Here is a 16,536-nt window from a genome sequence, read left to right on the forward strand (position 1 = left end):
TTCTTAAATGGACTTCATGTGACACAAATAAAAATTAATTGGATCCGCGAGTTCCGAATACCAAATCATTTTTTAAAAAGAAAACTAAATCTAAAGAAAATGTGGACAAATGAAATTTGCAAGCTCAGAGGGAAAGCATGAGTGGATAAGTTTGACTAGCTCCTACCAATCAAAAAAGATCAAAGAAGAATGCAGGCAATAATTGACCTTTTTTCCCATTCTTTAGGTATGGATATATGACAATGCCCCATTTTTTCTTGCCTTGCACTTGCAGCATTACCAAACTTCTCAATTATCACTCATTAAAGTTTATGTCCCTTTCTTTTTTCTTGATTGGACCTCTTTAAGTGTAAAATACTTCTTATATTATAAAATAAAGTAATTCTTCTGTCCCATTTTATGTGATGATATAACTTATTTTTCTTCTCTAGGATTGTAGTGCAGGTTACGGCAGTTGCGGGCAGGGGCGGTCCTATGTGATTTCAAATGGGTTCATATGAACCCACTTCAAAAAAATAACACATATATATATATATATATATATATATATATATATATATATATATATATATATATATATATTTTAAAAAAATATATATATATATATATATTTATATATTTCTTATATATTGAATTGGTAAAAATTTTATTTTTATCGGGTGAAAAGGGGAATAAAGGTATTAAGAAAAGGGATTTCTCAAGGATCTAAAACCACAATCCTTTTTAGAGGCTAAATATTTCTAATCTCTATTGTAGTGTAGGTGTCAAAGAAGAATGAGAAGAAGCCCAAAAAGGAGCAAACAAATCTCTCAGGTGATAGACAAATGAAGCCAATTAGGGGTCCTATTTGTACAACTTTGGTATGATGTATCTCAAAAGTGGATTCACGTAGAACACGGTGTTACCGTACGAACATGGTATATAGGATAAATATAATGCCAAATTGATTGTGCACGACGAAGATAGACTTTTGAAACTTGTGGTTAAAATCAAATCACAAACATTTGCGTGGCGAAAAATCGTCTCATTAAAAGTAAGAACAGAGGTTTAAAGCTAATTTTTTCAATATATAAAAGTATCCAATGGAACAGAGTGAGCAACACTATATGCTTTAACTTGTGAATTGATAAGGGGTTCCAAAGATGTATTGTGCCTCCCTTAAACATTATCAAATTTCATAATGATACCTTCAATATAAAGATTAGATCATCTAGTACAGATTTGATATCTGAAAATGGAATTTCTTATAACATCAACATCATCCCTTTCTTGAAGCTATAACAGCAATGACCTACTTACCAAGAAATGGCTAGAAAGTATTAGCAGCAGAGATTCAAACTCTGATTCGGATGATTCATGTCAAATGTTCCTCCTGCTAACCATTTCTTTCTTTTTGGTTCAGTGATCTCTATATAACTTGGATAAATGCACAATGAAAACCAGGAACAAACAAGCACCTAGTACTAGTAAATTCAGTTGGTAGGGACCGGTTGTATGAATCATCACTGCCCAAGTCACTTCATTAAGCCACAAATAATGTTAAATGATTGGACGATGTATAGAGAATCGGGACACATTTGGAATTTTTCCCAGATAGAAGTGGTCGGCTTAACGAGCCTCAAAAGACGAAAATGTGATTTCATTTGCAGTGTAAGAACCAGGCCTGCTACTAGTAAATTCAGTTGGTAACAAATCTATCAGAAATCCAGGCTGTTTCGGCTGTGGTAGCGTACTCTCTCCATTCAACATCAAAACCACAGCTGACATATTCGGTCTGTCTTCCGGACTCTGTTGAACGCATAACATACTGACGTGAATGCACCTCAATATCTCCGACATAGAACTCAAATCGTCCTCAAATGAGGAATCAGCTAATTCGAGGGGTCTCCCTTCGATCCACGTTCTCCATGCCTGAAAAGGGAATAAAGAAAAAGTTGTATGCACTTGAAGTACTCCTCATGAATTACTCAAACAAGAATAAACGGGAACTTCAAATCTTACATATCCTATAAGATTGTGATGTTGCTGTGCATGATGGAAGCATCCATTCTTCTGTCCGCTTATTATCTCCAATAATAACACACCAAAACTGAAGACATCAGATTTTACTGAAAATAGACCATAGAGCGCATATTCAGGAGCCATATAGCCACTGCAAATGATCAGCAAGAAAAATTACATGACAAATATAGATGTTAGCCTGTTTGGCCAAGCTTCTAAAATCAACTTACTTTGAAAAGTATTTTCGATGAGCAGTAATTTGTGTTTTGCAAATCAATTTCAAAAGCACTTTTGAGTAGCAATTAGTGTTTGGCCAAGCTTTTAAAAAGTGTTTCTAAGTGTATTTTCTCAAAAGTGCTTTTCAGAAAAGTAATTTTGGGGAGAAGCTACTTTTTTCAACTTCTCAAAATCAGCTGCTGCTTCTACTTAAAATCATTTTTTTTTATTCTCCTAAAAGCTTGGCCAAGCACCTCAGCTTTGAGAAAGGAACACTTTGCACTTTTCGCCTTGGAGAAGCTTGGCCAAACAGGCTACTTGTATTGTAATTTATGGCCTGTTTAAACTTACTAAGTTCCAACAACTCTTCTCGTGTTGTCTCCACACTGATCTCCTTGAAAAGTTCTTGCCAAACCAAAGTCTGAAATCTTCGGATTCAGCTCAGTATCAAGCAACACATTACTTGCTTTTAAAGGAGCAAGATGGAAGGCAGAAAACTTAGTCCTGTTATTGCTTCATGACTGCCAATAAATACAAAGCTGAATGTAACAACTTATGTAGCCTAACTCCACGGATGGAGGAGTATATAAACTAGTGCTAATCTAGTTCCACATATTGAGGGATTATTCAAACTAAAGAGTAGTAAAAAGCAGCAGTAACTATTAGAAAAATACAGTAAAAACCAGCAGTAACTGTTGGTAAAAGACAGCAGCAACTAAATGCACTGATACGCCCCCCCCCTCAAGGTAGGCAGTGTGCAACAACGCCTAGCTTGAACATGTGGCTGGCAAAGGCTGGTTTGGTAAGGGCCTTGGTAAGAGTATCTGCTAGTTGGTCCGCAGCATGTATATGGACAACTTGAACTTGCTTGTGCTGAACTTGGTTGCGAACAAAATGGAAATCCACTGCAATGTGTTTCATGCGACTGTGGAAAACAGGATTGGCACATAAATACGTCGCACCAACATTGTCACAATAGATAGTTGGGACTTTTTGAAGTTTAAGTTGCAGCTCTGCTAGAAGATTTGTTACCAGTTTGTTTCAAGGGCACTTGCAACTGCCCGATATTCAGCTTCAGTGGAAGAACGGGCTATCGTTCTTTGCTTTTTGGAGGACCAACTCACAGGATTTTGGCCAAGAAACAAAAGGTAACCAGTAGTAGATGCTCGATCAGTGACATCTCCAGCCCAATCCGCATCAGAGTACATATGTAAAGAGAGATCATTATGGCGCATCAAACGTAAACCAAAATGAGCAGTTCCTTGAAGATACCTTAGTACCCGCTTGACAGCTTTCCAGTGAGTCTCCAAGGGAGTTTGCATAAATTGTGACAGTTTGTTTACCGAGAAACAAATGTCTGGACGAGTGAAGGACAAATACTGGAGCTTCCCGATTACCCTCCTGTATCTGGTCGCATCAGTTGGTAATCCACCACCATTGACCTTGGGTACGTCAGTAGCACTCATTGGAGTTTGAGCAGGTTTGCAATCAGCCATATTCTCCTCTCAATATATCTTTGATATAGTTACTTTGTGACAGAATAATACTATCTGCACTTCTAATGACTTCAACACCTAGAAAGTAGGTGAGATTCCCAAGATCTTTTACAGAAAATCGAGCAGCAAGGGAAAAAATAACCTGATTAACAACTGAAGTGTCGCTGCCAGTAACAATAATGTCATCCACATATACCAGTAGATACACGGTGGCACGATACTGATGTCGGATAAAGAGCGAACTGTCAGACTCAGATTTTATGAATCCCAACAGGAGCAAATGATGCTTGAGCTCATTATACCACGCCCTGGGAGCCTGCTTAAGACCGTAGATAGCTTTACGAAGACGACAAATATGGGTTGGACAATTTTCGTCTTTAAATCCCTGAGGTTGTTCCATATAGACCTCTTCATCAAGACTTCCTTGAAGAAATGCATTATTGACATCGAGTTGACGTAGAGGCCAATCAAATTTGATTGCAATGGAGAGTATCACACGAACAGTAGTCGGTTTGACGACTGGGCTGAATGTGTCATGAAAATCAACACCCGGACGTTGGGTAAATCCCTTTGCAACCAATCTGGCTTTATAGCGATCGATCGAACCATCAGCTTTTCTCTTGATTCTGTACAACCATTTACAAGCAACAACATTTTTAGACGGATCACGCGGTACCAATTCCCACGTTTGGTTTTTACGCAGCGCATCAAACTCAGCTTTCATCGCTTTCTGCCAGTCTATATGTTTGTTAGCTTGTTTGAAGGTGGTAGGAGTGAAAGTAGGGGTGAGGTGGGCCATGTAATCAAAAATTTGTTTTGGTTTATGGATATTGTGTTGTGAGCGGGTGACAACTCGATTTTGAGGCAAAGAGGAAGGTTGTGGGTTGGGCAAGGTTGGAGCTGATGTGTGCTTTGAAGCCGTTTCAGTGGACCGACGAGAGTAAACAAATCGAATCGGAGGTTTTGCTGGTTGTGGATTGGATGTGGATGGTAGTTGAGGTGAGGAAGAGGGTACTGGAAGTAATGAATGTGCCGGGCGGGACTCATTTGAGTTTCTTGGGGTAACGGATGAGGATGGTAGAGAGGAACAAGATTGAGAATCAAGATGATAAGGAAGAGAAGAAATTGGAGGAGAAGAAGTAGGCACAGAAAGAGAAGTACCTGGAATCGCAGATTTTGTTGGACCGCGGCTGGAGGAGACAATATCATGCGTATGCCTGGTGGTATCTGCATTGGGTAGAATTATAGGGGTGGTAAATCTGTACAAGGTGTAGGAGAAAAAATAGGAGACTTTTTGTGGTTAGGTTCAACTAGGTCTTCCCATGCCAGTGTTTTAAAATTTGAGGAAAGCTTTGAAAACATATCCTGGAAAGGAAAAACACTTTCAAAAAATTGTACATCACGTGATAAGTATATTTTTGAAGATTTCGGATCAAAACATTGATGACAATGATAAGTTGACGAAAAACCCAAATAAACACAGGGTGTTGATCTCGGCTCTAATTTGTTTTTTTTGAATATGGTTTGAGCCATGGGTAACACAAACACCCAAAAATTCTTAATTGGGGATAATTCGGATTTTTACCAAATAACATTTGAAAAGGTGATTTATTTTTAAAATGGAGGTTGGCAAGCGATTTATAAGATAAACCGCATGTTGACAAGCAAAAGTCCAAAGAGTCGGTGGAAGCGAAGCTTCATGTAGTAAAGTTCTTGCCGTTTCAATAATATGTCGGTGACGTCTCTCGGCAAGAGCGACTCTTTGTGGGGTGTATGGAGGAGATAAAAGATGTTCAATACCCTGGGAACTTAGGTATGGATCAAGACTTCTATATTCGCCACCACCATCCGTATAGATAGAAAGAACTTTCGTAGTAAAACGGCGTTCCACTAATGCTTGAAATTTTTGGAAAAGGTCTTTAACCTCACTTTTATTTTTTAATGTATAAAGCCAAGTATATTTGGTGTATTGATCAACAAAAATGCAGTAATATAATTTTTTGTCAATCGATAGAACCGGAGAAGGACCCCATAAATCACTAAATATTATTTGAAATGGTTTGGTACTTGATAAAGTAAGATGCTGAAAAGGATGGCGATGTGCCTTATTTGATGAACATGAATTACAAACTAAGAATTTTTCTCGCGAGCAAGGTAGCGAGAATTTATTCAAAACAAAATTTAAAACTCTTGCATGTGGATGACCCAATCGACGATGCCATGTGAAAATGGATGTGTTGGTGGAAGCCAAATGCACTTTAGGAGAAGTTATGGAAGGTGAAGTTGGCCACTCATAAAGACCGTCTCTACTCCGACCGTGCACCAACGGAGTCCGCGTTTCCAGGTCCTTCACAGAAAAATGAAAAGGAAAGAATTCAATAGAGGTTAAGTTATCTTGACAAAATTTAGAGACGGAGAGTAAGTTGCGTTTAATGCTAGGAGCACAGAGAGTGTTAGAGAGTTTGAAAGCATTATTTGATGCATGTAGTTGCGTTAAACCAGTGTGAGTTATTGGTATTTTGTTACCATCACCCATGGAGACCTGCTCCACGCCATTGTATTCCTGCAAGTTGTGAGGTGCGGCAGTTATGTGATGAGATGCTCCAGAGTCGAGAATCCAAGGATTTGCTGATGCTTGCATTCCTGACACATAGTTCGCTGTGGCCTCAAGATGATTGTGGGATTTGGATCGACATACACTTGCAACATGACCTGGTTTGTTGCACAATTGGCAGCGAACACCATCATAAGATTTGTTGGTGTTCGAAGATCGCCATTGATTGGGTGGATTAAAGCGATTGTTGGATCGCCATTGTTGATTGCTGCCATAGTTATTGTTGGGGCGACGATTGTTTCGATTGTTCGAGTTACCAGACTTGTTGAATGTAGCAGCAGCAGCACTAATCGGGCTAGGAGCTTTCTTTGACTCTTCATGTCTAAGGAAAAGCTCATGATCAAGAAGCTTTTCATAGAGTTCTTCGAACGTAATAGTGGAGTCACGAGCACGGATCGCAGCAGAAATCTCACGAAACTCTGGACCCAGACCACTCAGGATCTTAACAATGAGTTCAGAGTTTGTGACCGGAGCACCAGCAGTAGAGAGTTCATCAGAAATAGACCGAATATTCTGCAGATATTCAGTGACTGGTTGGGAGTCTTTTGTGAGTCTCGCAAGTCGATCGCGAAGACTGAAAATTCTGGTTTGGGACTTGTTTGCATATGCAGTGTGCAATGCATCCCAGGCTTTCTGTGCTGAATCAGCAGCAGCAACAGAGAGGCAATCGTTGGATCAACAGACGCCATGAGTGCATTTTGAATGAGTTGGTCTTGACGAAACCAAAGAGGGAATGCAGCATTGGCACTGGTGACTGTGCCAGTTGTGATAGTGCGAGATGGGGCAGGAGTAGACCCATCTAGATGACCAAAGAGATCATGACCATGCATAAGCATAGAAAATTGCGCCTTCCAAGTTGCAAAGTTTTGGCTGCCTAGTAATTTTATTGGCAATTGGGACGCAGGATTAAATTGGATGACTGTCGCAGCGATGTTGTTATCGGCATTAACGACTCTAGAAGTGTTGGCCATTTGTGGAGGGTGGGTGGGAGAGAAGAAAAAAAAATTGGATCTTACTCGTTAGAGTTTGATGAGGCTCTTGATACCATAAAGGAGCAAGATGGAAGGCAGAAAACTTAGTCCTGTTATTGCTTCATGACTGCCAATAAATACAAAGCTGAATGTAACAACTTATCTAGCCTAACTCCACGGATGGAGGAGTATATAAACTAGTGCTAATCTAGTTCCACATATTGAGGGATTATTCAAACTAAAGAGTAGTAAAAAGCAGCAGTAACTATTAGAAAAATACAGTAAAAACCAGCAGTAACTGTTGGTAAAAGACAGCAGCAACTAAATGCACTGATAGCTTTGAGATCTCTGTGAATAATTCTCAATCTTGAATCCTGGTGAAGGTAGAGAAGACCCCGTGCAATTCCACCGATGATCTGGAAGAACTTTGACCAGCCCAATTGCTTCCGTCTCGTTTGATCTGGCAGTTCAAAGTTACGTTAGGACGGATCCTTAACTGATAAGTCTCATTCAGTGCTAAATGTATAGACAATGGAACATGAATAGCTTAAATACAAACCAAAAACAAAAGAGTCCAAGCTTCCATTAGCCATGTATTCATAGATCAAAATCTTCTCTTCATCATCAATACAACTTCCTACAAGCTTTACAAGATTTCTGTGCTGAAGTTTTGCTATCAGCTTTACTTCATTTTTGAATTCATTCAATCCTTGTCCAGAACTCTTGGAAAGCCTCTTCACAGCAATTTCTTGTCCATCTTCTAGTGTCCCCTGAAAGTTACAAAAGTGACGACTAGCATAACGAAATGATGACTATGAAAACATTTGTGAGAACCAACATCATGTTATATTTACATCTCCCGTTCTTCTACCTTTTCTTTCTTTCCATATTTCTGCTCCCTCTCACCCATCCCCTTCCACCAGGAAAACAAGATTCTCTACTGCTTCATAAGGGAAGAACTCTCAAGTCTCAAATTTAAATTTTACCTTGTAAACAGGTCCAAATCCTCCTTCACCGAGCTTGTTGTTTACTGAGAAATTATCAGTAGCATGAGCTACAGTTGCTATGTCAAAGAAGGGTAGATCTAGGTCCCCTTTTGGGCCTTCACTGGTGCAATCTTGTCCACCTATTCCTGTCATTAAATAATTGAGCATAGTAAGAAAAAAAATTGATTAGAATAATTTGTGTGTATCAGTAATTTTGAGTATCAAGTTGCTGCAGACATGGACTGTGTTTCATTGACATACCATCAACTGAAGAGATTTATTGAAGATGCAGACGTTCCAGAAAGGAAAGAAAATAAGTGCAACATGAATGTGAAAATAAAGACCTAAAACAGTGAAAGACCCAACAAGACTGCATAAACAAAGTTTGTCATACGACAACTGCCTTAACGGGTCAGTGGAATATAACTAATTATATTCGAAGAGGTCAGGCATCACCATCACTTGTATTCCAGGCTAAAATAAGATAAGAGACTGCATATTGTTAAATTTACACCTTTATCCTTCTTCTTCCTCCAAGAAAGATAGCAGCAGAAGAAAACCAACCCAGAAAGCACGGCCACTGTGATTAGACTAATTAAAACTGCTTTAACCACATGCCTTTTAGCTGTTAAAGAAAAAGCAATTGCTATCAGCAATAAGACAGAGTAGTAACGGATTGAAACAATAGAAAAGCATGCTTCCTAAAAGACAAGAAGCACCTTGTTTTGAAGCCTCAATTCGTATATAGAGGTCCTGGCTACCACTTGGAATCTGCTTAATATCAATCAGATCACCGAACCAAAGGATACATCCAATTCCTTGTCTTCTAAAATTTGAGTTTGAGTAAGCCATACACGAACAATTTTTCAAGCATGCTTCCCTGCAATCTTTAATGTCCATTGTACCATTTACCCAAGAGTTGGCACTCTCCGGTAGTTTCAGTTGAGAAAATTTGACGAACACATCCTTACTCTGGCAGCTCAATGGCTTGCTGAGAGTGCATCCTCCCGACCAGTCCATCGAATTCCATTTTCTGGCGATTTTGGTTTAAAACCTTCCAAGCATTGACAAACAGGTGAGTCACTGATTGCACAAACTCCATTCGCACCACAAAGGCGATAAGTATCACAATAATCACGTGGCACTGATGCATAAAGCCTCCAGGCTTGATCGGCTTTTACCCACACATACCGCTGTCGAGAAGAGCTTGTATCATTCAGGACCAAAAATGACAGACTTGTTTTTCAGTTGGTAGGTGTAGTACACTTCATCTTTGTTAGCTATAAATCTGTAACGTTGCACCATTCCCTCTCAGTCCACGGACCACCTATTTTGGAGCCCTTCCATATAACTGTCTGGGGATATTCATGGGCTCTATGCAACTTAATTCTCCAGGGGAGGGGTCATCTGAGTTCCTCCAAAGCCGCCTATCAAGACCCGTTCAGGGATCCCACTTCATTCCAGGTAATAGTGTATCAGATGGGTAATCAAAGCTCTGCCACAAATAGACATCCGAGTTACTGCCCTTCTCGTATCACAAGATTCCCAGAATCTAAAAGCCGCAAAGCAGGTGCTTTAACAACCTTGAATGAATTTGTTGACCAAATAACAACAGTCCTACTGGAAACACGATACTGCCTGTGCATCGTTAATTCTCCAGTCAAGATCTTTAGTGGGGTTTTCCTGTTTGCCACCCAAACGACTGTCCTGTATATATTCTTATACCAAATGCCCAAGTACCGGTGCGTTGAACTACCTGGACTAAAGAAACCCAGTTCAAATATTCCCCCTTTAGAAACTAAGCTCTCACCATCACTTAGAGATTGAGATTGACCTATGCTATGGGACACTGCACATGTTCTTCCCATCAAACATAGTAAACAAGCATAATAGGGAATAAGCCAAAGAACATCCATAGGTTTAAAACATTAGCTTACAAGAATATTCATTAGGAATCTATAGGAAGTCTTCATATGATGGCAATTAGCCATTCTATACACAATCAAAATACACATATTCGTTACTGTACAACAACTGCCAAGAGAAAAAGATAGTGACAAGCTCCACCTGTCCCAAGGTGATATAGACTTGCCAAGAGTTAGGTGTAGGGGTCAAAATAGTAGTACAAAAATGAGAAGAAGAAATCTAACTGCTCGTGATTATTAAGGAATGTAAATGATTTGTTCTTCTAGCTAAGACTACTCGACGGCTGAGCAAACATTACAGAATTTTCGATGTAAACTTACGAGATGACTGGAGATTTTTATAACAAAAACTGTGGTTCTGCTCTAGCAAATAAATTTTCCAGCCACTCAAAATGCGGATTAGAGTCCTGAACTGACAGCTTATCATTTTATTCAATTAGCAAATTTTTACTTGTCAAAGTAGGCAAATATCATTGTCAAAGTAACAATACTGTAGAGTCTAGTTATCCTAGGTTTGGTGGCATCCAGCTCAAAAAAGAAAGATACAGAAGGTGTAACAATGACATAGCAGCCAGAAACAACAAGAAAAGGAGAAGAACACAAAAGTTGCAGTAAACATCATTTGATTAATACTGAAGAAGCAAAAACACTAACTAGTGTCCATCATAGTTTCCTCAATGGATGTACCTTTCTGTATATATTTTCAATGTGTTTTACATGGAGAAAATAACAAAAATGGTCCCTTATGTTTGAGGGTATGTACAACATGAAAAGCTGCACCAGACACAAAAAAAGAAACCAAAAATAACAAAAAGTCAAAATTTCCTCAATGGATTCACCTTTCAGTATATATTCTCAATGTGTAAGTATAATAAAAGATAAAAAAAAATTACACTCTTTAAGAGCCTTTTACATCAGAGAAAGTAAAAAAGATAAAAAGGGAAAGTTACAATTAAAAGTCAGAATCTTTGAACTCTTGGTCATGGGTAAGTAAAATTAGCAACTAAAAAGAAGACTTACGTTACTCATGGGGTCTATTCAATAGTGAATTTTGAAAGAAGACAATAATGCAAAAAGACAAAAATAATATCTTATTAAATTTATGATTAATCTTTTTCTAACATCTGAATATTAGAAGTATTGAAAATTCTGGTTTTAAAAAACTTAAGTTTATCTTCTTATTTTTCATTCAAAAGGTTATCTAAACATAAAAGATGTAATTTTAACCAATGCATACTTTGTAAAACTTAAATTTTCAAGAATTAAACCTAAAATCAAATTAAACCAAAATAGGAGTTCGTATGATATTTGTTCTACCAAATGTTGAGCCGTAGGCATATTGCTAGGAAGAGAAACAACCATTGGATCCTTATCTCCTGCATATACATCTCATTGATATAAATTAGTCCTTTTCAAGACATTAGAAAATTAAACATATAGTAGTCATGTTAAAAAAGAAATTGACTATGTTGCCATAACCACTCATTAGGCTACAGCCAACCACCTAATGTCTGTCGAACCTTTCACATATTAAATAAAATCTTCACTACTCAAAACTTTATTGTGCTAGTTTTTTTTTAAGTGTTGTGACAACTCATTTTGTGGGAAAAAAAAAAAAAAACTCTACTCAACTTTGTTCTTTCCTCCTCCTCCATTAAACTCTGTATTTAAAGCCTACAATTTGTCATCAATATAGGATGAACCTGAAGAAGATCAACACATGCATGATGAATCAGTAGAAAATCAAAACTCAGGACAATAACATAATGCTTAATTGAGAGTGTGTATACTTTGTATAAAGAGGCCAAGAGAGTAACTGCAATCAAATCCTTTAAAAACAATAGAAAAATAGAATAAGCAAAACTTTTTCATTTCTGAGGTAAGTAATTTATCTTATTATGTTATTATTAATCAAAGATTTCTTACATAGTTAGAACGATCCCTACAAATTCCCAAAGATACCAAACTACTTGAAAGAAATGCCTCTTGAAAGTTTTCGCTCGATATTTATATTAATTGTTTAACTTTCTTATATTTTGGGACAACTATCTAAACAAAAAGATACATATACATTTTAACATAGATATTCAAGATATTTAAAATAATCAATAAGATACACCAAGTGAAGAGAGATGACACTATAGCAGCTTTGTTTACAACAAAACCACGACAAATGAAGGGAATAGTTTGCACAAGCCAAATTAACAATGTTACTATTCTAATAGGTGAAATTTTACACTTTAAAATCAAAATACTCCAAGAGTATATACCTCAAAATGTTTATTTAACATAAAAGGAGCAAATTTGCATGACACAATTTATACAAATCATCAAAATGTTTAATTTAAGACATAAAAGGCTAAAGCAACGTTTTATTTTTGGGCGTGATATGACACAATTTTACATGGCTAAGACTTTTATTCAAATCATCATCAACTGCTATTTATATAGGGATAATTTAAGACATGACACTTAGATATGGAAGGATTGAGCTAAATGCAACACGTTTTATTTTGGGGAAATGGCGAAATTTTATTCCTTGGGCCAAAATTATCGGCGTTAATTTCATTTTGTCCGATTTTAATTAGGATTAGGACCCTTTTATTTGGTTGTAAACTATAAATAGATGTTTTGTTCGGTATTATAGACGCTTGGGATTATTCCAAACTGACCTTCTAGATTTTATTTTATTTTCATTTTTTTTTTTTTACCCAGATTACTCATGAATTCTTGTTGTTCATTGAGAATCATGAGTTTTAATGGCGAAAGACATGATAGTTAGTTTGACGACAATTATTATCTATTGATTTTTCATATTTTGCGTTCTTTATTTATTCTTGATCTTAATTGTTTGATTACGGCCAATAGTTAGACACTATACCAATTGGATGAGAAAAAACTTAACAGAAAATCTTACTTGAGAAAGTTTTGAAACAGAAAACTTGTTACTGACCACATAGATATAGGCGTTATAGAAAAGTTCGACAGAATATTAAAGTTGTAATTAACCGTCATAAAAAAAAAAAAACAGAAAAGAAAGATCCACAGCCTTTGTCAAAATAGTTAAAAACACCCATCATAAATTGTTTAACAGTTTTAGTTTAGTTACAACAAACATCTCTGATTTTCACTTTCCATTAACCTCAGCAGTCGGCACTTCAGCGTGTGCGTTTGATCATGGTGATTTTAGTCCTTGAATTATTCCTAATTTCATTTTTGTCCACAAGCCCGACCTTCAATTAAATCAACTGTGTTGTTTTAATCCCTAAATAACCAAACTAAGACCAAATAAAACTTACTTGAAAAGTTCACAAAATTAAAAATCCATTAAAAAAAAAAACATAAAGAGGAGGAGGAGTAATATGTTACTGAAATTAAATCCTGCCATCGATCGAGATTATATTTATGGAGTAATATCTTACTGATATTCTCTATATATATATAGATTTCTTGATATTCCCACAAGAAAAAGCCATTTAAAAAAAAAACAAAAAAGTTTAGAAGGAGGAGTCAATATCAATATGAGATCCTAAGCAAGTTCACTCATAAGTTTGGGGAATCAATTATGTAAGTTATCCCGGCAGTCTTTTGAAACAACACCATTGAACCTTTCTGTGTGTGTCTCTCTCTCTCTCTCTCGTTGTGTTTGTAGTTTTTACTGCCATAGAAGTTCAACTAGGGGCGAATCTACAGCCCATTAAGGGTGTTCACCTCAACATCCTCGGCAAAGAATTACATTGTATATATAAGGTATTTTTATATGTTTTATATGTATATATAGATTTTGAACACCTTAAACACAAGAGTAGGGGTTGATTTATTGGTTTAATAGTTTATCCGGTTCCAAGTTCGGCACTATATTTTTATTTTTCGAACCCCTTAGAGAATATCCTACATTCGCCACTGAGTTGAACTTCAACAGTTGACTATACTCTTCTAAAGCATGTAAGTATGGATCCTTCAACAAATTAAAAGAGCTAGGGAGCATCATGACAAGAGAGAATCGATCCAATAAGAAATATGCAATCATAATCTCTCGTAATTATGATCTAGAGCGGTGGAGGATCTGTCCCCATCCTCCCTCTCCGCCGTCGGAGAATCGCAGGTGAAGTTGAACTAATAGTTGCCAGGTCCCGGGGTTGAAGGTTTTCTAGTATCTTTTTTTTTTTTTTTTTTGAAATAAAGATTCTGTTAAGTTTCTTTTCCTCTGTTAGCTTCCGTAACCTTAAGGGACTAAAAATGCATAATTTTTTTAATTGAAGGTTAAATAAGCTAAGCTACATAACACAAGGATCAAAATCGTAATTGAGCAATAACTCAATGACTAATATTGCATGTTCCCCTTTTATTTTAGTGGGGAGACCAATAGGTAAAGTTTTTTTGGTAACTGATGTGGTAACATCATTGAGACATAATGATAAGTGTTACATAGATAGACAATGAGATATAAACAAATGGAATGAAAAAATCAAAGGAAAAGTGTTTTTAAAAAAAAGGGAGTAAAAGACAAATAATGAGAATAGAAGTGAAATGAGCCAAAAGGAATGCGACAGCAAGTAACTGAAAAGAATTAATTTTCTTATATGTCTTTCCCTTTTAATTGAGCAATGAATGTGAAGAATTACAAATTTATTGATAGAGTGATGTTAATTTTTATCAAATATTTTGTGGGAGATATAAGAGAGAAAGGTAAAAAATTTAACAAAAAAGATAAATAGTAGTGAAGACCATAAAGAGTTATCACATCAATTTATCTATATTTATCTTTATAATATATATTGATTGATTGATTAATAACTGAAACCCTTTACATGACTCACCTATTAAACCATCCCCACCTAGTTTTTAGCCACAGGAGGCAAGAAATCATTGAAATTGGAGAAAACGACAAATATGATCCCTTATCTTCGGCAGTAGGTCAAAATAGTACCTTAAGTAATACCTAAACAGTTGTGGTCTTTTAAGTTTGTCAAAGGTCGACATTTTCGGTTCCAGTCACATATTTATCAAATTTTGATTTTAAATTTATTCAAGCTATCAAAAAAAGTCAATCATAAACACCAAAAATTTCAGCCAAACACAGGAACATGAAAAACTGCACTAGACACAAAAAAAAAAAAAAAAAAAAAAAAGAAGACCAAAATTAACAAAAAGTCACAATTTCTTCAATGGATTCACCTTTCTGTATATATTTTCAATGTGCAAGTATACAAAAGATAAAAAGTTACAATCTTTAAGAGCCTTTTACAATAGAGTAAGTACAGTATAAAAAGGAATGTTACAATTTGAACTCTTGATGAAGAGCTTCATCTAACAAAAACTGAGATTGCTCCATTAACTCAGGACTCAATCTAAACATCAACACACAAAATTCCATCTGATTAAGAGCTCCATCACCATCAAAATCACCTTCTTTAAGCATACTCTTAAGATCATCATCATTCAAATCTTGAAGTCCTAACAAAGCTGAATTCTTCTTGAGAGACTCAAATGTAATGACCCTTTTATCTTTGTCCATTAATAACTGAAACCCTTTACATAACTCACCTATTAAACCATCCCCACCTAGTTTTTCAGCCATTATAGGCAAGAAATCATTGAAGTTTGATTTTCTTGAAGTAGAAGTATCCATTTAGGAAAGTTGAAAATTGTTTGAGGAAAAAGGGTTGTGGAGGATAAATATATAGAAGAATTTGGAAGGTAAAGAGGGGTTTCCAAGAAGGGGACCATGGCAATACAACTAAGATACAGTCTATAATGCGAAATTGCCTTTGCTTGGCTTGACAGTTGATGAAGAAATTGCCTCGCAATTTCTAATGCTGGCTTGGTCATAACCAGGGGTATATTTGTCTTTGTAAGCCTCTCTTTTTCTTTTTTCCATACTTTTAAAAGCTTTTTCATAATTTAGGAAAAAGGTTGGAAAAAATAATAGTATAAGAAAAGAGAGAAAAATAAGATTCTATTGATTGGAGATTGGCCAAGATTTGATTTTTATAGTCCATTGTAAATGTGATTTTAGTTAGATGACTTTTTTTCGTTAATAGGAATCATAAAAAAAATAGGCATAATACATAAACAGACTCTCTGATAACTCAATCGATAAGATATGTCTTCAACTTTGGATGCGTACGATGTAAGACACCTCATTACGAGTTGAACACTGCAACTTATAAAATGATCATAGAAAGTCTAAATACGTCCAATTTTATGTGTCACGTCATTGCCATAAGAATTTGAAAGGTAAAGAGGGGTTTCCAACAAGAAAGGGACAATAGAGAATACAACTAAGATACAGTCTTTAACGCGAAATTGCCTTTGCTTGGCTTG

The 16,536-nt window shown here is 36.3% G+C and overlaps 1 protein-coding gene and 1 pseudogene across 1 annotated transcript; both read right to left on the bottom strand.

The window, feature by feature from the left end:
* Nucleotides 1-1,173: 1,173 nt before the first annotated feature.
* Nucleotides 1,174-10,874, bottom strand: LOC132053215 (G-type lectin S-receptor-like serine/threonine-protein kinase At4g27290; annotated as a pseudogene).
* A 4,495-nt stretch (nt 10,875-15,369) lies between these two features.
* On the bottom strand, nt 15,370-15,878 carry LOC132053216 (calcium-binding protein KRP1-like). Its single transcript, XM_059445138.1, has 2 exons — nt 15,487-15,878; nt 15,370-15,432 (listed from the first exon to the last, which is right to left on the bottom strand). The coding sequence occupies exon 1, from the start codon at nt 15,839-15,841 to the stop codon at nt 15,488-15,490; it is 354 nt and encodes a 117-aa protein (XP_059301121.1). The 5' UTR covers nt 15,842-15,878; the 3' UTR covers nt 15,370-15,432; nt 15,487.
* Nucleotides 15,879-16,536: the final 658 nt, after the last annotated feature.

Source organism: Lycium ferocissimum, chromosome 4 (genome assembly GCF_029784015.1).
Source record: "Lycium ferocissimum isolate CSIRO_LF1 chromosome 4, AGI_CSIRO_Lferr_CH_V1, whole genome shotgun sequence".
In the NCBI taxonomy this organism is placed as follows: Eukaryota; Viridiplantae; Streptophyta; class Magnoliopsida; order Solanales; family Solanaceae; genus Lycium; species Lycium ferocissimum.